Here is a 22,757-nt window from a genome sequence, read left to right as displayed (position 1 = left end):
GTTTCTCTTGCTTTCTGTGATTGGATATCAAATTTTCCACTAAGTTCTGATCTTTTCTTAGCAAATGCTTGGAAATCTTCTATTTTGTTGAATGCCCATACTTTCCCCTGGAAGTATATAGTCAGTTTTGCCGCATAGTTGATTCTTGGTTGGAGAACCAGATCTCTTTCCTTTCTAAATATCATGTTCCATGCTTTGCAGTCTCTTAGCATGTTAGCTGCTAAATCATGTGTGATCCTTATAGGAGCCCCTCTGTATCTGAAGCTCCTCTTCTTGGCTTATTGTAGGATTTTCTCCTTTGCTTGGAAGCTCTTGAATTTGGTGATTATATTCCTGGGGGTTGTCTTTTGGGAATTTAGTATAGAAGGTGTTCTATGAACCCTTTCTATTTCTATTTTTCCCCCTTGCTCCAGAACATGTGGGCAATTTTCTTCTATAATTTCCTGTAGTATAGCATTGAGGTTTTTATTATCTCTGGTTTTTCGGGCAGACCAATAATTCTCAAGTTGTCTCTTCTTCCTCTGTTTTCCTGGTCTGTGACCTTTTCAGTGAGATATTTTATGTTTTCTTCTAATTCATTAATTTTTTGGCTTTGATTTATTAATTCTTGCTGTTTTGCAAGCTCATTGTCTTCCAGTTGCTTATTTCTGGTCTTTAGGGACTGGATTTGTTTTTCAGCTTGTTCTACCTTTTTGTTAGACTTCCAGCTCTTTCTCCATTTGTGAAGTCTTGTCTATTAAACTGCTGATCTCTTTCTCCCATTTTTCTTTCCAGAAGGTTTCCATCTTTTGGATAAGCTCCAATTTGAGTTCTTCCAGAGCTTGTAGATAATTTCCATTTTGGGAGGCCTGTTTTGATTTTTTTTTTGGATTTCATCCTCTTTCTCTTTTCCTTGGGTACTCCCACCATAAAAGTTTTCAATAGTCACTTTTTTTCCCTTTCTTCTTGGAGACTTGATTTTGGGCCGTGTGAGCCATTTCTTTGGTGGTTTTATTCCCCTTTACTTTTTGGTCTGGGGTCTGAGTGATATGGGTGGGTTTTCTGTGAATTTAGGTTGCCTCAGACTAGTTCTTCCCAGCCTCCGAGGTTTCTTAGAGTGCCGGCCCCTGTGCTCAGTGCAACCTCCCCTGTGATCAGCTCAACCTCCCCTGTGTTCAGCGTGCCCACCCCCGTGCTCTGTTATCTCTTCTTGCCTGTGCGCAGGAATCTCCTGTAAAACAGCTGAGGGGTGGAACTCTGGTATTCCCTGTCAGTTTCCAGGAACCTTGGCTTGCCCCCCCCCCACCTTCACTACAGCGAGGGGCAACGCTTTGGCCTTAGGTAGTTTTTACAGACTCTTGAGATTCCTCACTGTTCCCAGTGTGCAGGGGACCAGCCGTCTGTGCGCTCTCCTGTTCCCAGGGTTCTCCCGTGAAACAGTCCTGAAAGGTCGTTTCCTAGCATTCTTTAGATCCAAAGGACTCTGGTGTGCCCCCCCCCCCCCAGACAGAGACGTTCCTCACTCACTCGCTGTCCCAGTGAGTGCTCTGATACCCTACTCTGTTTTTTCTTTCTTTTTTAGTTTTTAAAACATTATTTTACTTGGTCATTTTCATACATTGTTCATTGGAAACAGATCATTTTCTTTTCCTCCCCCCCACCCCCCCACCCCTTCCCTAGCCAACGAGCGATTTGTCTGGGTATCACATGTGTCCTTGCTCTGAACCCATTTCCTTGTTAATGGTATTTGCATTAGTGTGCTCATTTAGCGTCTCTCCTCGATCATGTCCCCTCAACCTCTATAGTCAAGCAGTTGCTTTTCCTCGGTGTTTTTACTCCCTCAGTTTGTCCTCTGCTTGAGGATAGTTTCATTTTTTTTTTCTCATAGATCGCTGCAGGTTGTTCAGGGACATTGTAAAGCCATTACTGGAGAAGTCCATTACGTTCTCTTGTACCACAATGTGTCAGTCTCTGTGTACAATGTTCTCCTGGTTCTGCTCCTCTCACTCTGCATCACTTCCTGGAGGTTGTTCCAGTCTCCATGGAATTCCTCCACTTTATTATTCCTTTTAGCACAATAGTATTCCATCACCAACACATACCACAATTTGTTCATCCATTCTCCAATTGAATGGCATCCCCTCATTTTCCAATTTTTGGTCACCACAAAGAGTGCAGCTATGAATATTCTTTTACAAGTCTTTTTCCTTATTGTGTCTTTGGTGTTCAGACCCAGCAGTGCTATGGCTGGATCAAAGGACAGACAGTCTTTTATCGCCCTTTGGGCATAGTTCCAAATTGCCCTCCAGAATGGTTGGATCAATTCACAACTCCACCAGCAATGCATTAATGTCCCTACTTTGCCACATCCCCTCCAGCATTCATTACGTTCCTCTGCTGTCATGTTAGCCAATCTGATAGGTGTGAGGTGATATCTCAGAGTTGTTTTGATTTGTATCTCTCTGATTATAAGAGATTTAGAGCACTTTTTCATGTGCTTATTAATGGTTTTGATTTCTTTGACTGAAAATTGCCTATCCATGCCCCTTGCCCATTTGTCGATTGGAGAATGGCTTGATTTTTTGTACAATTGATTTAGCTCTTTGTAAATTTGAGTAATTAGACCTTTCTCAGAGGTTTTTGTTATGAAGATTGTTTCCCAGTTTATTTCCCTTCTGATTTTGGTTACATTGGTTTTGTTTGTACAAAAACTTTTTAATTTGATGTAGTCAAAATTATTTATTTTGCATTTTGTCTCTTTCTAAGTCTTGCTTGGTTTTAAAATCTTTCCCTTCCCAAAGGTCTGGCATGTATACTATTCTGTGTTTACCTAATTTACTTATAGTTTCCTTCTTTATATTCAAGTCATTCACCCATTCTGAGTTCATCTTGGTGTAGGGTATGAGGTGTTGATCCAAACCTAATCTCTCCCACATTGTCTTCCAATTTTCCCAGCAGTTTTTATCAAATACTGGATTTTTGTCCCAAAAGCTGGGGTCTTTGGGTTTGTCAAAGACTGTCTTACTGAGGTCATTTACCCCAAGACTATTCCACTGATCCTCCTTTCTGTCTCTTAGCCAGTACCAAATTGTTTTGATGACCACTGTTTTGTAATATAATTTGAGATCTGGGACTGCAAGGCCACCTTCCTTTGTATTTTTTTCATTATTTCCCTGGATATCCTTGATCCTTTGTTCTTCCAAATGAACTTTGTTATGGTTGTCTCTAATTCAGTAAAATAGTTTTTTGGTAGTTCAATGGGTATGGCACTAAATAAATATACAAGTTTGGGTAGGATGGTCATTTTTATTTAGTTAGCTCATCCCACCCATGAGCAATCAATGTTTTTCCAATTGTTTAGATCTAGTTTTAATTGTATGAAAAGTGTTTTGTAGTTGTGCTCATATAGTTCCTGTGTTTGTCTCAGCAAATAGATTCCCAAGTATTTTATATCGTCTCAGGTGACTTTAAATGGAATTTCTCTTACTAATTCTTGCTGCTGAACTGGGTTGGAGACATATAGAAATGCTGATGACTTATGTGGGTTTATTTTGTATCCTGCAACTTTGCTAAAGTTGTTGATTATTTCGATTAGCTTTTTGCTTGATTCCCTAGGATTATTTAAGTAAATCATCATATCATCCACAAAGAGTGACGGCTTGGTCTCCTCATTGCCAATTTTAATATTTTCAATTTCTTTTTCTTCTCTAATTGCTACTGCTAGTGTTTCTAGTACAATATTAAATAATAAAGGTGATAATGGGCATCCTTGTTTGACTCCTGATCTTATTGGGAAGGCTTTGGGTTTTTCCCCATTGCAGATGATGTTTGCTGATGGTTTTAGGTATATACTGTTTATTATTTTTAGTAAAGGCCCTTCTATTCCTATAGTTTCTAGTGTTTTCAATAGGAATGGTTGTTGTATTTTGTCAAAGGCTTTTTCTGCATCTATTGAGATAATCATGTGATTTTTGTCGGTTTGCTTGTTTATATGGTCAATTATGTGGATAGTTTTCCTAATATTGAACCATCCTTGCATTCCTGGTATGAATCCTACCTGATTGTAGTGGATAACCCTTGTGATGACTTGCTGGAGTCTTTTTGTTAGTTTCCTATGTAAGATTTTTGCATCTATATTCATTAGGGAGATTGTCCTATAGTTTTCTTTCTCTGTTTTTGGCCTGCCTGGCTTTGGAATCAGTACCATGTTTGTGTCGTAAAAAGAATTTGGTAGAACCCCTTCTTGGTTTATTCTGTCACATAGTTTGTATAGTATTGGGGTTAGCTGTTCTTTGAATGTTTGATATTGTGAATGTTTGATGTTGTGAATCCATCTGTACCTAGGGATTTTTTCTTAGGGAGTTCTTTGATGGCTTGTTCAATTCTTTTTCTGATATGGGGTTATTTAGGTAATTTATTTCTTCTTCTTTAATATAGCCAATTTATATTTTTGTAAATATTCATCCATATCACTTAGATTGCCATATTTTTTGCCATATAATTGGCCATAGTAGTTTTTAATAATTGCCTTGATTTCCTCTTCATTAGAGGTGAGGTCTCCCTTTTCATCATGGATACTGTCAGTTTGGTTTTTTTCTTTCCTTTTTTTAATTAGACTGACTAGTATTTTGTCAATTTTGTTTGTTTTTTCAAAGTACCAGCTTCTAGTCTTATTTATTAAATCAATAGTTCTTTGACTTTCAATTTTATTAATTTCTCCTTTGATTTTTAGGATCTCTAATTTAGTTTTCATCTGAGGGCTTTTAATTTGTTCACTTTCTAGTTTTTTAATTTGCATGCCCAATTCATTGACCTCTGCCCTTCTTAATTTGTTTATATATGAACTCAAGGATATAAATTTCCCCCTGAGTACTGCTTTGGCTGCATTCCCATAGGTTTTGAAAGGATGTCTCACCATTGTCATTTTCTTCAATGAAGTTATTAATTGTTTCTACGATTTGTTCTTTAACTAGCTCGTTTTGGAGAATCATATTGTTTAATTTCCAATTAATTTTTGATTTATCTATCCATGTACCCTTACTAATTATTATTTTTATTGCACTGTGGTCTGAGAAGTTTGCATTTATTATTTCTGCCCTTTTGCACTTGTTTGCAATGACTTTGTGCCCTAGTACATGGTCAGTTTTTGTGAATGTACTATGTAATGCCGAAAAGAAGGTGTATTCCTTTTTGTCCCTATTTATTTTTCTCCATATGTCTATTAACTCTAATTTTTCTAAGATTTCATTTGCTTCTCTCACCTGTTTCTTATTTATTTTTTTATTTGATTTATCTAGTTCGGATAGGGGAAGGTTCAGATCTCCCACTAGTATTGTTTTTCTATCTATTTCATCCTTGAGCTCCTCTAGTTTCCTACTCTGGTTTGGTGGGGAAGGTAGGGGGGGAAGGGAGGCTCAGTTCACATTTTTGTGCAAGCTTTTTCCCTCTTCTTATAGTGTGGAAATGTTCAAACCCCACGTACCTTCATTTCTGTGGGGTACTGGAGAGTCCCTCCGTTCTTCCAAAAGTGATTTTTATGTTCTTTTGAGGTAGTCTATTTCATTCGGTGCCGGGGAGAGGAAGCGATTCGCATCTCGATTGCAGCCATGTTTACCTGGAAGTCACAGTTAATTTTTAATCTATGTATTCATGGCTCTTTCTCATTTGATTTACTGTGAGTGTATTATGCAAAGTTTAAACTACTGAGTAAGGAGAAAATTATGCTTCCTTAAAGCCTTCTTATCCTTGTATGGGCAGAACCACCCTTTTGTAACTTCCCACTTTGTGGTTATTCACTCTAGTCAACAGACATCCTTGGTTTTCTAGAAATCCTAGATTTCTCCCAGGGAACCTGATATGTTTGAACTACTAGATACTGGCCTCATTCTAGTTCTTCTTTCAAGTCATGATCCACTTTGGAAGCTTTTCCTTTTCCCTCCCTTTATATGCTATAGAGACTAACACTTCATTCAGAATCTCCTGGCCTCCCCAGGATCAAGTAGATGAACATTGAGGAAACTGTGTACCAGTGTATAGTTGGTTTCATACATTCTATTATATCCTTTCTTATGGTAGGAAATTTCATAGTTCCTTGAAACATCAGCTATAGTACCCTTGATATCTCAAAATGCTATCAACATTTAGAAGGAAAAAAAAGATTGGGGTCATCAAATAATTATCTTAGGGTGCTATTCACATCATTAATAATTGCAATAGATATAATATATTATAAAATATTGCTTGATAGGCTAATTCAGTAATTATAAGTTTAAAATGAATGCAGACCATATTATATGCACATATTATAACAATACATAACTATCAATATGTAAGGAAAGGAATGGCTTTTTTAGACTTCAGTGACTACTACTAGTACTAGTGCTACTGCTAACTACTACCACTACTACTACTACTTCTACTATGTAACATACAGGGCTTTTGGAGTAAGGTACTTCAAAATAATTTTCTTGGCAAAGAGAGTAATGAGAAATAATTTAAGAACCATTAGACTACCAGAAAGCCATGATGAAAAAAGGTCCTAGATATCACATTTCAAAAAAACTATAAAACTACTCAGTGGAAAGAAGTACCAAAGAACCCCAAATAATTTAATAGATACTACTATATAAAAGGGATAAGCTTAGAATAGGACAATCCAAAAGGGTAAGGATAAAGGCTTACATCCTGAAAGAAATACTGAAATGAAAATTCTTAGGACCATCAGCCAAAATTCAGAGCTTCCAGGTTCAAGAAAAAAAAATACTATTAGCAATTAGAAAGAAAGAAGGCAAATACTGAGGAATCTTAGAAATAGGATCATATCTAATTTATCACCCACCACTATAAAGTCAGTTAATAAACATTTATTAAGTACCTACTATTTGCAAAGTAAATGTTGGAATACAAAGAAAAACAGACAATTCTTGCTCTCAAGGAACTCATAATCCTTCCCCCCCCCCATATTTAGCATTTCTTGGAAGTAAGTATTTTTAAATTAGGTATATACATTGTTGTTTTTAAATTATATTTTATCCCCCCCCCATTACATGTAAAAACATTTTAAAATGTTCATTTAAAATTCTTTTTGAGTTCCAAATTCTCTCCTTCCTTCTCACCCTCCTTCCTGAGACAGTAAGCAATCTGGTGTAGATTTTACATGTGCAATCATATAAAACATTTTTCCATATTAGGCATTTTATGAAAGAGATCTCAAATGAAAAAAAAGAAAGTGAAATATAGTATTTTTTGGCTGCATTCAGACTCTATTAATTCTTTCTCTGGGGATAAATGGCACTCATATTTGTGCATCAAACAATATCATTGTAAATTGTACAATATTATTCTGGTTCTGCTCACTTCATTTCATTTCAATTCATGTTAATTTTCCATATTTTTCTGAAATCAAAGAAATTCATAATTTAATGGATGAGACAATATGTCAATTGGCTTGTATAAACAAGCTATGTATAAAAAATTGATAATAACAAATGGAAGACTCTTGAATTCAGGGAGATTGGGATAGGCTTCTTGTTGAAGATGGGACTTTAGCTTGTTCTTGAAGGAAGCCAGGGAAACCAAGAGGCAGAGATGAGGAACACATACCCAAGCATGTAGACTAGCTAGTGAAAATGCCTGGAGTCCATAGACGGAGTATCTTGTTTGAGGAGCAACAAGCTGTTCAGTGTCACTTGTTCACAGTGAATGTAGGAAGACAAAGTGTAAGATGACAGAAAATTGGGGGGGGGGTTATAAAGAGCTTTGAGGATTTTATATTTGAAGCTGGAGGTGATAGGAAATCATTGGAGTTTTTTGAATAAGGGTCCTTGTGACACAGATCTTTACTTTAGGAAGATTATTTTGACAGCTGAGAGGAAGATGAACTGGAGTAGGGAGATTACCCGTGGCAGGCAGATCAACCAGCTGGCTATTGAAATAGTCTAGGTATGTGCTGATGATGGCTTCTACCAGGTTGATGGCAGTGTCAGAAGAGAGAATGGGGCACATGTGAGAGGTGCTTCAAATGTGAAATCCACAGATTTTGGCAACAGATCATACATGTGGGTGGGAGGTGGTGACAAAGAATAAAAAATGGAGGATGATACTTAGGTTATGAAATAGGAGACCAAGAGGATGGTGGTTAAATAGAATAGAAAAGTTAAGGCAAGGGGAGGGTTTTGGATGAAAGAAAATGATTTCAGCTTTGGATATGTTTAATTTAAGATGTCTACTTAGTGTCCAGTTTCAGATGTCCAAAAGTCAATTGGAAATGAGCAACTGGAAGTAGGTAGAGATGTTGTGATTGGATAAGTAGACCTGGGAATCATCAGTGTAGAGATGATAATTGAATAAAAGGGAGGAGAGCTTGAAATGCAATATTCCAGAAAGGAATATAAACTTATTATCAAGAATTTATTCAATAAAACTGAATGTAATTCTGCTTTTCTTTGTTTCACTAATGCTATTTAGTTATTAGTAATCTCCTCAGAGTACTAGAGAAGTAACTCTCATAGCTCTGAGAAGCCTAAGAAAAGTCGGAAAATGCCTAACTAGGTTCATATAAAAAATACTTATTCCTGGGGGCAGCTGGTTAGCTCAGTGGATTGAGAGCTAGGCCTAGAGACAGGATGTTCCAGGCTCAAATCTGGCCTCAGACACTTCCCAGCTGTGTGACCCTGGGCGAGTCCCTTAACCCCCATTGCCTAGCCCTTACCACTCCTCTGCCTTGGAACCAATACACAGTATTGATTCCAAGATGGAAGGTAAGGATTAAAAAAAAAAAGGAATACTTATTCCAGAATAGAGTTCACTGGTAAGCACAATTTTGAACTTATGTGAAGGGACTTGGAACATATTGGTTGTGAAAAACGAGGTCCTACTGTGGTTTGATTATCCCTTCAATCTCTTGTTTTCCAGATTTTTCACTGTAGATGCCTCTTGTAGTTCAGTTTTTGATATCTTTTAACTTTGCTCTGTTAATTTTTATCTGTCACTTAAAGTTCCATCTCCATTGTTTTTTCAAGGTTTCCATTTTTTGCTAAAGTTTTCATAGCCCTTTTCTAAGTCATAATTTTTTTCCAGTTCTCATTTGAACTATTATTATTTTCTTGTGGCCAAATATTCTATTATCTTAGGTTCTATTTATTATGGACTTACTTTTTTTCTCCTATAATTTTCTTATTCCATAGCATTTTTCAATTTTGTTAGGAGCTTTTCTCCATTGTCTTTTTTTTTTAAACCCTTACCTTCCGTCTTGGAGTTAATACTGTGTATTGGCTCCAAGGCAGAAGAGAGGTAAGGGCTAGGCAATGGGGGTCAAGTGACTTGCCCAGGGTCACACAGCTGGGAAGTGTCTGAGGCCAGATTTGAACCTAGGACCTCCCATCTCTAGGTCTGGTTCTCAATCCACTGAGCTACCCAGCTGCCCCCTCTCCATTGTCTTTTTGATTATTTTTCCTTGTGAGGAGTTATTTTCTTTTGTTAATTGTTCTTTTAGCTTAATTGCCACAATTCTAACTATATCAGTCTTGAGGGGAATCTAGGCTTACACATAATAATCTTGATACAGACACCCTAACTATTGTCTTCTTAATTAGCTATTTACTTAATTTTTTTAACTTTTCCTAAGCGTCTGTTTTCTGTGGAGAGCTTTATAATCCCTAAATATTCTTTCTAGGTTCCTTCTTGATACAGCCCGGCAGTGAGGAGAGTCAGCTGAAAAGATAGTTTCTGGCTTCCCTGAGGGTCAGCTCAGAAAAGCCAAATAGATAGAGGCACATTCACAAAAAGGGAGACAGAGACAGAAATGGACAGTAAAGGGCAAGGAGTCCTAACGACTGAGTAAACAATATAGGCCACAGAGAGTGACCAAACTTTGTGCAGCAGGTCCAACTTTATTCGACCTTCAGGTCCAGTATAGATGAGATTTTGCTCTAAAAACTGAAGAAGCATTGTATTATCATTAACCAATCAAGAGTGATGAGCATTACGACATGGTTAGCCAATCAGAAGTTAGGGGGCTTTGGGGCTTACTAAGAAGGAAGAAAACACAGCTGTGATTCAGTCATCACAAAATACAAAGGGTCTTAGCATGAAGATACAGTTCCAAGGTCTATTGTCTGAAATAGTGCTAAGCTTTGTCAATATGGCTCAAGATTTTACTATCTGGGGGGCAGAGCTAGACATTTGCAGCCTACCTAAGGAATGTCTAGTAGTTCTCACCAGAAATTTGGCCTTGTCAAAGATCTCAGAGCAGAAGTACAGACTTGTCTTTTATTGCTGCTTTTCCTCAGTGGTCCCAAAGTGTCTTATGGCTCTGTAACTTCTGATGGTAACATTTATTCCTAGATCTAAGCGGTTGTAATAGTCTTTGGATTTTGGAGGTTTTCTGTCCTGTCCCAAATATATGCAAAATACATACAAAATAGTTTATTCCTAAATTGTTATGATGTGGCACCATCATCAGGAATTTCCCAACCACTAAAACTTATCTTTTCTTCCTGTGATGAATACTATATATCTTTTCTCCCAGGGGCACCTATGAATATTCATCATTCTGTGGTACATGATAAATAGATTCAAAATGTCCCAAAATAGCCATCTCTGCTTCTGTGGGAAGACATTTGAATTCATTTTATAGCTTCAATTATTTTAATTATTTAATATTTTTTTAATTTAACTATTTTATATTGTTTTAAAATTTAATTCTTTACAACAGTTTGCACATAAGTTCCACTAGTTATTCTCCCTTTCTGCCTGTTTTAAACTTTTATAGGATCATAGATTTAGTGGTGAAAAAGCCCTCAAAGGCTTCCAGATTTAATTCTCTCTTTTGTAGTTGAAGAGTCTGAATTCCAGGTCAAATCACTTGCCCAAGATCACAGAGGTAGTAAGCATTGGAGATAGGTTTTGAACTGAGGTCTTCTAGCTCTATTGCTAAGTGAAGTATCCATTGCCTTATATTGCAGTCTTCTGTCCTCTCATTTGTTAGCATAGGCTTAGATTTCTCTCTGCCTCTTGAGGTACTTCCCACTTCCCACGCCCCCTTGTGGACCAGAAGCATTTATTCCATTCATTTAAGAAACACTTCATTTGGGGACAAATAGGTGACTCGGTGGATTGAGGAGGTCCTGGGTTCAAATGTGACTTCAGACACTTCCTGGCTGTGTGACCCTGGGCAAGTCACTTCACCCCATTGCCTAGCCCATACCACTCTTCTGCCTTAGAACTAATCCACAGTACTGATTCTAAGATAGAAGGTGAGGGTTCTTTCCTCCACCCCTTTTGCTTTCTCCTTTACCAAGAAAACTAATCTGAATTTTGTACTTATAGTTGTTTATTTTTCAGGCATTATACAATAGAAAGAAGAATATTAGATTTGAAAATTTAAAAACCTGTATCTCAGATCTTTATTCTGCCACTTGCTAGCTCTGAGACTATGCAAATCACTGAACTCCTCTTGGGCCTTAGTTTACTCATCCATAAAATGAAGATAGGTGGGGTGTGTGTGTGTGTGTGTGTGTGTGTGTGTGTGTGTGTGTGTACACAAGAAAGGTAGATATCTAAGATTCCTCAGAATTTGAAATCCTGTGTGTATAAGAGACTCAAAAGCATAATCTTGGTTGGTTGCTGAGTCATTCTCTCTGCTTTTCCTGTCTACTATGATAGATCCTTAGTTTATGCTAACTTACAGTGCTAATTTTTGCTGCTAGTTGCTAAAGCAAAATGCTTCATTGCCATATTTGCCAGGTGGGTCTTGGAAGGAAGGTGGTATTTTTTAAAAATAGCCTATCTTTTTTTTTGTAACCTTGTCAAGTAGGCTTTGATTGAAATGAGCAGATTTCTGCCAGTGACTGAATGAGAATAAAATTGTGCTCAACATGTATTTGTCAAAAGACTTTTTAAAAGAATCCATCCCTCCAGACACATTTTGTTTCTTAATGTCTCTCTCATACTATCTTCTTGCATCTCACCTTTTTGTTGCACCTCACTACATTTTAAATATAATGCGTATCTATTATTCATAATTCAGAAGACATATAGATACCATAGATTTTATTCCATGTTGCCTTACTCTAAATGGCCTCCCAGACCCACATGCACTTGAAAGCATTCATTATTGGTTGTTTCTTCTCCATCTCAAACCCCCTTCCCTTCTAATGGAAGCAGAATATAAAGGAGAGCCAAAGGAACCTCTTCCCTAGCCGCCTGGATCTGGGTTAATAGTTTGCTGTACCAGATGGCAGCAAGTGAATATAGGACCATGTAATATTTATTTTCTTTTTGCTTCCCAACAGGAGTATATGTGCATCATGGGACTCAGCAACTGGCTACATTGGACTGCATGGTTCTTCGTGTATTTTATTATTCTCATTATTATTATCTTAATTATGATCACACTCTTCTTTTTGAAGGCAAGTGTCTTGTTTTCCTGTATATTCGAATTTTCCCTTGAGAAAAGCTTGATTTATAGAATATGGTACATATTTGCTAAATCTCTTAAGAAGCAATAATGTGGTCATTACAATGGTAAATTTGAGATTTGTGAAGCAGTTTACATAATTCTCTCATTTGAGTCAACTTTGTGAGCTATGTAGTATGAGTATTATTATCTCCATTTTACAGATAATGAAACGGTCACAAGGAGTAGTTTTGGAATTCCTACTCATGTCTTTTAAAATCATCGCATACTTTTGCTAGCAAAACAGATTGTCTCCCATTTAAGTCATTAGGCTAATGAAATTAGAACACTTTCCCTTCTGTTATGCATTTATTTTTCTTCTTACAAAATTACAGGTCATAGAGAGTAGTTGTATTAATAATACTAGAATGTTAAAAGTATATATTCTCCTTAACTTAAAATTAACTTTATTTAAAAAATATATTGTTGCAAAAATATATACATATGTGTTCCTCCCATGGATAATTACTCAAAATTGCCCAAATACTTATCTTTGTAGTACAGTTAGCATTAAATAATCAACATGTTTTTCAAGGAAAGATTAAACTTGGTTTTACCATCATATATGTTGTCACATATTTTTTAACTATTTTTATTATCCTCTAGCTCTTCCCACCTTCCCCCTTTTTTCTTTTTCTCATTCATATATAGAATGTCTCCATTTTGGTGTGTTTGCCTTTTATAAAAAATTTTAAGTACTCTTCTTGAGTAAAGGGAAAAATGACATTTTATTCATATTTGTTGAATCTATTTATGAGTTGTATTTTTTAAAGTTTTGTTATTGACTTGCATAAGGATTCCAAATCTCCAAAATGTTTTAAATTATTTTTAATTGAAGCATATTTCCCTTAATTATTAAAAACTGTTTTAAGAGCTCAAGAAGTATGAAGTATCAAGAGAAAGTAAAGAATACATTCCCATAGAGAAACTTAACACTCCAAACTATATTTTGATAACATTTATGGGTGACTTAAAAAGCAAATACTTCTTAGTACTCATTTGCTACATCCAGTGTAATATACACCCCAGTCACAAAAAAATATAGAAAGGGGAAAGAATAGAAAAGGAAAAAAACTCATAGACAAGGTTCAGGGAAAATCTTAATGGAGATACAAACCAATACACATCCATTATCTTACTGACATTGGTGATTAACAGAACAAATGCCTTGGGTTACAGCCTTGTTTTAACATAGTTCATCCAAAATTTCTGTTACAGGAAAAAGTAATAATTTTATGTTACTATTATTAGTAATAAGGAAATAGAGCAGATGTGAGAAAGAAGATTCTTGGCTATGAAGTTATCTGGAAGACTAGGGGTCTAACAAATCCTGATCCTGTATCATCTAGCTGTAAGGGACCTTTGATATGCCATTTGCCAGGTATACTTGTGATGCTAATCAGCAGAGCCATCATAAGCACGAGTAGCTGTAGTGTTAATAAGAGTCTATTTGAGCAATACCAGACTTTCCTAGGAATTTTGCAAAGGCTACTCTCTACCTCCAATCATTTCCTTTATAGAAGTTTCTATGACTTGTTAACTCATGTGAACATCTGATATGGTCACAATATGAACCTTGCCTTTTCAAAGATATCTTGTTTTTTACTGAACCTTGGTCATTGCCAGGAGGCCCAGTGTGACTATATCATTTATCTCATGGTACTTCAGTCACTATTCCCTTTACTCATTTCACTTCTATCACTGCAAAAGAGGAATGGCTTAAAGCTATTTGCTTTTTTTTTTTAATCTTTTGGAGATATAAACCAAGTAATGGTTTTATTAGATCAAAGGGTATGTACAATTTTATAGACCTTTGTGCATAGATCCAAATTGCTCTCCAAAATGTTTGAATCAGTTCACAACAGTGCATTAGGGTCTCAGTTTTCCTTTATCCTCCAAACTTTGTCATTTTCCTTTTCTGTCATAATAGCCAGTCTGATAAGGGTGGGGTATCCTCTAATTAATAGTGACTTTGAGTACTTTCCAACTGACTTTAGATATCTTTAATTACTTTGAGAACTATCTGTTCATATCCTTTGATCATTAATCATTTGGGGGAATAGCTTGTATACACTTGAATCATTTCTTTATGTATTTGAGAAATAAAGCCTTTATTAGAGAGACTCATCATAATTTTTTTCACCATTATAATTACTGTGTATTACCCTCATCCTATTTCTTGTCTGTTTGTCCTACTCTCTCCACTTTCATTCTGTCCATCTTCAAAAGTGTTTTGTTTCTGACCATTGCCTCCCCCGAGTTGCCCTGTCTTCTATCAGTTCCCCTTGTCTTATCCTCTTTCCCTCCTGATTTCCTGTAGGGTAAGATAGATTTCCATATCCAATTAAGTATGTATATTCTTCCATCTTTGAGTCAGTACCTATAATAGAGAATAAGATCAAATGCTCCTCAGCCCATCTTCACTTTTCTGTCATATTAACCTTATTGAATAGTTAATTAATCTTATTAAAAGTCTTTTGATCTCTTTTTTCCCTTTTCCCTTTTTTATGTTTCTCTAGAGTTATATTTAAAAGTCAAATTTTCTATTCATCTCTGATATTTTCATCAGGAATGGTTGAAAAACTTCTATTTCATTGAATATCCATTTTTCCCCCCTTGAAGGATTATACTCAATATTTCTGTGTAGGTGATTCTTGGTTATAATCCTAGATCCTTTTCCTCTTGGAATATCATACCCCATACCTGCTATTATTTTAATTTAGAAGCTACTGAAGAAAACAATTTCTTAAAAACAGTGTAGGCCAGTTGGTTAAAGAGGAACAAAAATTTACTGAAGAAGAGAACTCTGTAAAAGGCAGAATTTGTCACATGGTAAAGAAAGCATGAAAGCTCACTGAAGATAATAATTCCTTCTTATCATCTGTGTCTAAGAATTCTAGAAGTCTTTACTAATGATTCAGCTGTCCTATGCTGGCTTACTCACCTAGGTGCAGCAGATCCTGCCTGCTAAACTTCTAAGTTATCTTAGCCTAAAAAATTGTTTCACCTTATCCTTTTGAGTGTTCTGCTGCTCCAGAAGTCATTTTAAGGTTTTATATCAAAGTTCTTTGGAGGATAATTTAGTAGCAATCAGGTGGGTCCATGTACTTTCTCTGCCATCTTAGCTCCATTCTTCAATTTAATCTTTTTTGGGGGTATAGATCTAATAATGTTTTTATTGGGTCAAAAGGAAATATATAATTTACTAGTTTTTTGGGTATGAACTAATCAGGTAAAGGTCAACAAAAAAAAGAATTTGGGAGGGACATAAAGGGACATAAAACAAAAAGGGACACTTATTAAGGAGGTATAAAGTGAGCCAGGACACTTTGATGTATTAGAGAGGTGTATGAGAGATTACTTTGTATGAGTGTAGGGTATTGTTCAAAATAAAAGAAATCATAGCTACTGATTAGTGATGAATAAAAAAAAATAGAAGTATATGATAGGGTTGAGATCTAGTGATTTATGAGTGGACTGAAAAGAGAAAAGAAAATAGAAATCTGAGATCAGATTGCCCCTAGCAAAAAAAAGTTGCAGATATCTTGTTTGCCTTCCAGAGAAATAACAAAGCAGAATTTTTTGGAGGAAAAAAAAAAAACCAAAGCTAAAAATTATAGTTTTGAATGTTAAAGAAATACAGTTGACCAGAGAACAGAAAGCAAGATTCACAGAGAGTTAAATTGAGAACTTAAAGTAGAGTTTATTATACTTTAGAAGAAGCCAAAAAAAAACAACCCCAAAACAAAATAGGATTGGCAGCTATAATTTAATCAGTCAGTAAGCATTTATTGTGTACTTGCTGTATGCCAGAAGCTATGGTAGGCACTCAGGCTATAAATACAAATAATAAAATAATCCCTACTCAAAAGCAACTCAGCATTCATTTCAGATGGACAACAATTCATGTCATAGTGTTGCAAGACAACAATAAAAATATCTATTGTTAAACAACAACAATAACAAAGGGACCCTCAAAGGTCATTACATTTTATCCTTTTATAAATGAGGAAATGAGGTTGAAGGAGGTTAAATGATTTGACCAAGGTCCTACAAGTAGAACTAGAGATGGGACTTGAACACAGACACTCTGATTTTAGAGTCAATATTCTTTCAGAAACTACTTAAGGAGGCAGATTGCTCAGTAGTAGGAAATAGTGCACTGAGGCCTCCACTTAAAAACATCCAAAAAGATCTAGATAATGAACTAGACTGTATCCTGATGGGAAAACCCAGAAAAAAGTAAAAATATGACATTTTCCCAGCCCACCTTAGTATAGGGAGACAGATTGGGAGACCTGCGGATACTGGGAAGGGGTAAGACTAGGTATACTCTGTATGGAACACTTCAGTGTCCAGGGAGAGACTGCATTAAGGCAAGAGGAGATCTCAGACTCATACCAGGGCACCACCAGAACCATACTAGTATATTGCAATGGGAACAGATACAAATTGGCCATTCATTTACTCGCTAACCAGTTTTAAGTCACAAATCCTGAGGAAGCTGAGAAAGGGAATTGTGCATAAGGTTGGTATTTTTGAGGACCGAGGCTACAAGAAGGGATAAAATTAAAAAACCAGGAAAAGAAGTGGTCTGGCACAGACTCCCATGTACTGAGAAGAGTTGCATTTCCAATCTCTAACTCAGCCTTCAGAGGAATAACCAGAGCAAGAATCCCAGATGAAAGGGGAATCTACAATTCTACCAGCCTGAACCAATAGAGCTTCCTAGCTGGTTGATAGGAATTGAGTTTAGTGGTAGTTTACTCTTGTTCTGTTCTAATCTAGGTCAGGAACTTGCAAATCTTAGACCAGGGGAGTAGCAGTCAGACTTTTCCCTAGGTCATACCATGTAGGGAACATTGCAAGCTTACAGGAACAGCACAACACTCAATATCCCCAGAAAGTAGCTAAGGACTGGCCCATACTTACCTCCCAGAGATGCCTCAGCCTCATCAAGTCTGTAGTCAGGAGGTAAGCTTGAAGAATGAGAACACCAAAAAAACAAACAAACAAACACCCTATCATAAAAAGTTATTATGGTTTCAGGGATGCTCAAGTCATAAACCCAGGAGAAGAGAGTGATTCCAAAACATCCACAAGAAAAGTTAAAGCCTAAAGACAATCCTATTAGAATTCTTGGAAGAGATGAGACTTTTTAAAGAGTTACCTTTTTAAGGGACAGAGGCCCTGAACAGTATACTGAAAAAGGACGTGGTTCAGAAGCCAGGAATGGCAGAGGTATGGCTTGGATCCAAAGCTCAGAGCAAGATCTCGCTTCCAACATCTAGGCTAGCCCATAGAGGAATAACCAACGTAGGAAACCCAGACAAAAGGTGAACCCAGCGTTCCACCACTTTGAACCAACAGAGCTTTGCTGCTGACTGATAGAGGCAGAACCTAGCAGAACTCTACACTTGTATATACTTAAACCCAGATCAGGAATTTTATAGCTCAGACCAAGAGGTCAGCAATCACATTTTACCCTAGACTAGATCCCTTTCAGAGTACTTAAAGCTTAAAGATCCCTAACCTATCCTTGAATTCCTAGAAAAACACAGCACTCAACATTTGAAGAAAGGAACCAACCTAGACCTTCTTTCTACAAGTGCCTCAGAACCCAGCCCTAATATCAAGTCCAAGTCAAAAAGAAGGCTGGAGAATTAAGCAAACAAAAAAAGAATCCCATAATAATGAAATATTATTGGGCAGGGATATTATAATCATAAACCCAGGAGAAGAGAATGACTCCAAAATAACTACAAGGCAAGAAGAGGTCTCAGAAATCTCAGAGAAAAACACTGCTTGGGCAAAAATTAAACTAGAATTCCTGTAAGCAAGAGTTTTAAAGAGTTAAATGTTTTTACAAGTGAAATGAGGGTGCTTAAGGAAAATTTTATAAAAGAAAAGAGCTATGGAAGAATTGGAAAGAGATTAGCAGCCTGACACAAAAGGTATAAAACCTTGCTTAAGCAACAAATTCTCTGAAAATTAAAATGGACCACATAGAATTTACAAACTTCATGATGAAACAAAATATCTTAAAACAAAATCAAAAGACCAAAGATAAAGAAGAAAATTTAAGTTATCTCATAGTAAACATGATTGTCCTGGAAATCAGATGAAGGAGAAAAAAAAATTAAGAATTACTGGACTAGCTAAATGTCATGGGGAAAAAAAAACCAAGCTTAGACATATTTCAATTAATCTTTAAACTTCCCAGATCTCATCCCAGAGGGTAACATGGAAATAGAATTAATCCTAAAGGATACCTCCAAACTAAAAGTCTAAAGAAGATAGCCCAAAGATTATAGTCTTATGTCAAAGAAAAAAAAATCTTCAAGCAGCTAGAAAGAAAGAATTAAAATATTGAGGAGCCACTGTCAGGATCACACTTGATTTAGGGGCCACAATTATAAAGAAGCAGAGGATTAGGAATATGATATTTGTACAGAAAAACATTTCACTCAAAGGAAAACAGGGAAAGAGGAGAAGGAGGTCAGAGGAATTAGAAGGAAGGCAGATTAAGTGAAATATTAGGCCTAAACAAAAAAAAGGGGGGGGAGGGGTGGCTAAGGATGTACAAAAATGTTTATATATATTATATTTTGTGGTGGCAAAGAATGAGAATCTGAGAGGATGCCCATAAATTTGGTAGTGGATGAACAAGTTATGGATTATAATTATGATGGGATATTGTTGTGTTGAATTCCTTATCAATTTAATGGCCAACCAGGATTCCAGAGAACTAATGATGAAAAAGCCTACTCACCTCCTGTTAGAGAGATGAAGGATCCAGAATATAGATTGAGACACAAACTTTTTTGAACATAATCAACGTGGAAATGTGTTTTGATTAATTATACATTGTTTGTTTTTTCTTCTGCTCTCAATTAGAGGTAGTTTGGGTTTGGAGAATAAGAAGGTTCAACTTAATTGATTAAAAACAAATAAAATATTAAGAGTGTTTTTTTTTTTTAAATAGCAAACCTGACAATTAAGAATCCAGATGCACAAAGGTTTCTGGGAAAAGAGAAAAAATATTTAGGTCCTTTAACATCGGAGGTGTGAGTTGCCTTTGTTACATGCTCCTTGCATGAGTGCCTTTCTACCAATGTACCCTAAGTTGGCACTCACTCTTTTCATAATTATAGTGTATATTTGTAAGGGAATATTCCATGATTTTGTTGGGAGGAAGATATGGCTAAAAAGAGATGTTTAAGCTTTTTCCAATTCCCTACAGACTAATTCCCCACTTCCAACTTACTTTCCACATCTACAAGAAAAGGTTGCTGGAGGTAGATCAAATGGGAAATGGCTGGCAGAAACATGGTGGGAGCAAAAGCTGGGTGCTTGGATCAGCTGCCCCCTCACAGTTCACCATCCACAACATAGCCCCACTGCTGCCACCCCGTCCAGGGGGATCTTCCAGTTCTTTAAAGACCAAAGGGTCGATCTAGTTCACCTAGATCAGGAGACCTGAATTCATTAAGTCATTTAGGTGCTTTGTTGCTCTTTCCTTATTTTAGCTATACCATCTCCTATCAGTCATTTTTATCTATGAGAACTGGGAAGCTCTGCCTTCTTTCTGTTGTTATTCACCTGTAGTTTCAATTTCAGCTGTATTTGTTTGTTGTAGTGCTTCTGTAAGCCTTGAGAAAGGACTGAAACAAGAATTCATTCTTCAGTTTGTATTGAGTGAGAAGATTCAACTCAACTCCCTTCATGCTCCTGATTGGCACATGTCACTCTAAAAGCTTTGCATAGCCTGAATGGCAGCATATGTAATGTTTCCTATTCACGGTCCTCCACCTTTACAATGGGGGAAGGGAGATCATTTTTTTTTCTACTTTGTATATTGTTTTCCTGTTACATCAGCTCATACAAATCTTTTTATATATGGAACCATTAGCTTTCCTAGAAAGTTGTAATACTATACACCTGTACATACATATATATATGTGCATATATACACATATGTGTGTATTTATGTGTATAATGTTGATATTTTTTCAAGTGCTTTAGCCTTTTAGGTTCTCAATCTCATTGGCCACCATGACATAGTTTTCAATTCTAGGGACATGAGTCACACTGTTGATCTTAGCATCACATAGATTTGGTTTAGTTCTATAAGTAAGAAAGTTCTTTATGCAAATATTTCATTTCTCTTTAAAAGCCAATCCTAAATCTATTCTTCATCCTATTTGTGTTGGTCAGTTTCTTAATCCCTTTATGTTGTCTCAGGCCACTCACTATCTGTCTAAGTTTTAATTTTACTATTCAGCCCCTAATCGTATCATTAACCAATTCCATATTACACCATTTCCCGCTCTCTAATCTCTAATCTCTTGCCTTTTTCCACATTTTGCAGAACATCTTATTATCAGATTGAAAAATATCTACCCAGAAATCTTTTTTTCTGGGAGCCATCAGGCCACGACGCCTTGACAGAGTCACGCGTGGTAGTTAAGGAGGCTACAGAGTGGCCCTTGGCAAGATGTGATTGCCCACTCAGTCCCCTTTACATGACCTCTCTCTTCAATACTCCTTACCTATGAAATTGACATGATTACTATTTTCCCTAGTCTTAGAAGGAGTAATGCAAGAGCAAAATACCTGTACCCTAATTCTCTAAAACATCACCAAAAGATCAGATCCTCAAACCCTATCCCAAAAGACTATCATGGGTTAACTTTTACTTAGGTGCATAATCCCCAGTGAAACTGCAACTACAGACCAAGCTCAAAACTTTCCCACTCTCAGAAACCTATTCTCATGAAGCCAACACACAAATCAATCATAAAGGCCCATACAAAACGTACAGGTACATCAAGCTTCAATATGCCTCAGTGACTTGATTTCACAAACCAGTAACTCAGAATCTCCCTAGTAAACCCTGAAAAATGATCAGTCTAATATTAAATTTGAATTGTGTTCCCAGTACCCCTAAACCTTAATGATATAATTGTTGAATTGTCTTTTAAGAACTGTTGATTAATTATTGAATTTTATTAAAAACAATAAGTAATTTTCCTTGATTGTTTGTAAGCTTAAAACTCCTCACAGGGTAATGAGAAAATTAAACCACCTGTGACAAAATCATTTATCTTGTGTGAAATCTTTATTCTGTCTGTAATCACAATACAAGAATATAGAATGTTAATCAAGTGATTTATTAAAACTTAATGTATCACTTTTACAATGATCAGGTAACGTATCTGTGTGCCAAGAAAATGGGTATAAAAATAAACACCAGGCCTGGGGATGCCAAAGCAGCTATCAGATGCAAAGCAGTCCCATGGCCATAATGATAAAGCTGTCTTCCATTTGTTACTTTTTTGACTGATCGTTCGCCACCTGTCGGGAACCCTTGGAGTTGTGAGTAAGGGTGGACCTTGACTGTGGCATTTCATGAGATTTTTTTTACTTCATATGGACCTGAGAATCCTGCCTCCATGCAGGAAATGATGAATTTTGATAATAATATACTGGGATGCAGAATTGTTCTGCAATTTCAGAAATTCCAAAATGGATATGGGATATTGCATTACAATCTTACACCAAGGCACTTATTAAGAACAGTATAATATAGAAATGTGGTGGTAGTGGAGTTGGTGGTAGTAATTCCTCCATAGTATGACATAAACTTCTTGAAGATTGATGATCAGTGAGAAAGTTAAATAAAACCGCTTCTTGCAATTTATGGAAAGGAAAAATCTCTAGGCATTGAGAAGATTTATTATATCTACACAGAATTACTTCTATTTCTTAAGCTCTGAATGGAGGCTCAGATTCATCCCTCATTCCTTTGTTCCTTAAGAATTCAGAGTGATACCCTATTCTGAAGTAATCCCCCCCCTTACTTGTTTACCTTTTTATGGCTCTCTTGAATTTTGCATTTGGACATCAAATTTTCCATTTAATTTTGGTCTTTTCTTTAGGAATACTTGGAAATCTTCTGTTATGTTAAATGCTCATACTTTTCCTTGAAAGTATATAGTCAGTTTTGATGGGTAGGTGATTCTTGGTTATAGATCCAATTATCTTGCCTTCCTGAATAGCATATTCTAATTCTTATGGTCCTTTAGTGTGAAGGCTGTCAGATCCTATTTAAATCTGACTCTGGCTTCTTGATATCTGAATTCTCTCTTTTTGGCTGCTTGCAATATTTTCTCCTTCGCCTATGTAAGATTTAAATTAATCTCCAACATTTCAAGAATGATATTTTATAAAGTTTATTAATAATCACTTGAAGTAGGAGGAATAAAAGGAAAAAGAAGTATAAAAACCCAATTATTGTAAAAATTAAAATGAAATCTCA

The 22,757-nt window shown here is 36.2% G+C and overlaps 1 protein-coding gene across 9 annotated transcripts in view; it reads left to right on the top strand.

Moving 5' to 3' along the window:
• Window positions 1-22,757, top strand: part of LOC100013411 (phospholipid-transporting ATPase ABCA3-like) — a 436,423-nt gene that overhangs the window by 133,657 nt on the left and 280,009 nt on the right. For 7 of the 9 annotated variants that reach the window (XM_056805568.1, XM_056805566.1, XM_056805564.1 and 4 more), the window contains one exon: window positions 12,273-12,389. The exons of the other annotated variants lie outside the window; for them this stretch is intronic. In XM_056805568.1, the coding sequence (XP_056661546.1) occupies window positions 12,273-12,389 (117 nt within the window). The remainder of the gene's footprint in view (window positions 1-12,272; window positions 12,390-22,757) is intronic. 9 annotated transcript variants of the gene reach the window in all.

This window comes from Monodelphis domestica, chromosome 7, assembly GCF_027887165.1.
Source record: "Monodelphis domestica isolate mMonDom1 chromosome 7, mMonDom1.pri, whole genome shotgun sequence".
Lineage (NCBI taxonomy): Eukaryota > Metazoa > Chordata > Mammalia > Didelphimorphia > Didelphidae > Monodelphis > Monodelphis domestica.
Note: the sequence above shows the minus strand (reverse complement) of the source record. Positions and strands in the feature narration are given on the sequence as shown.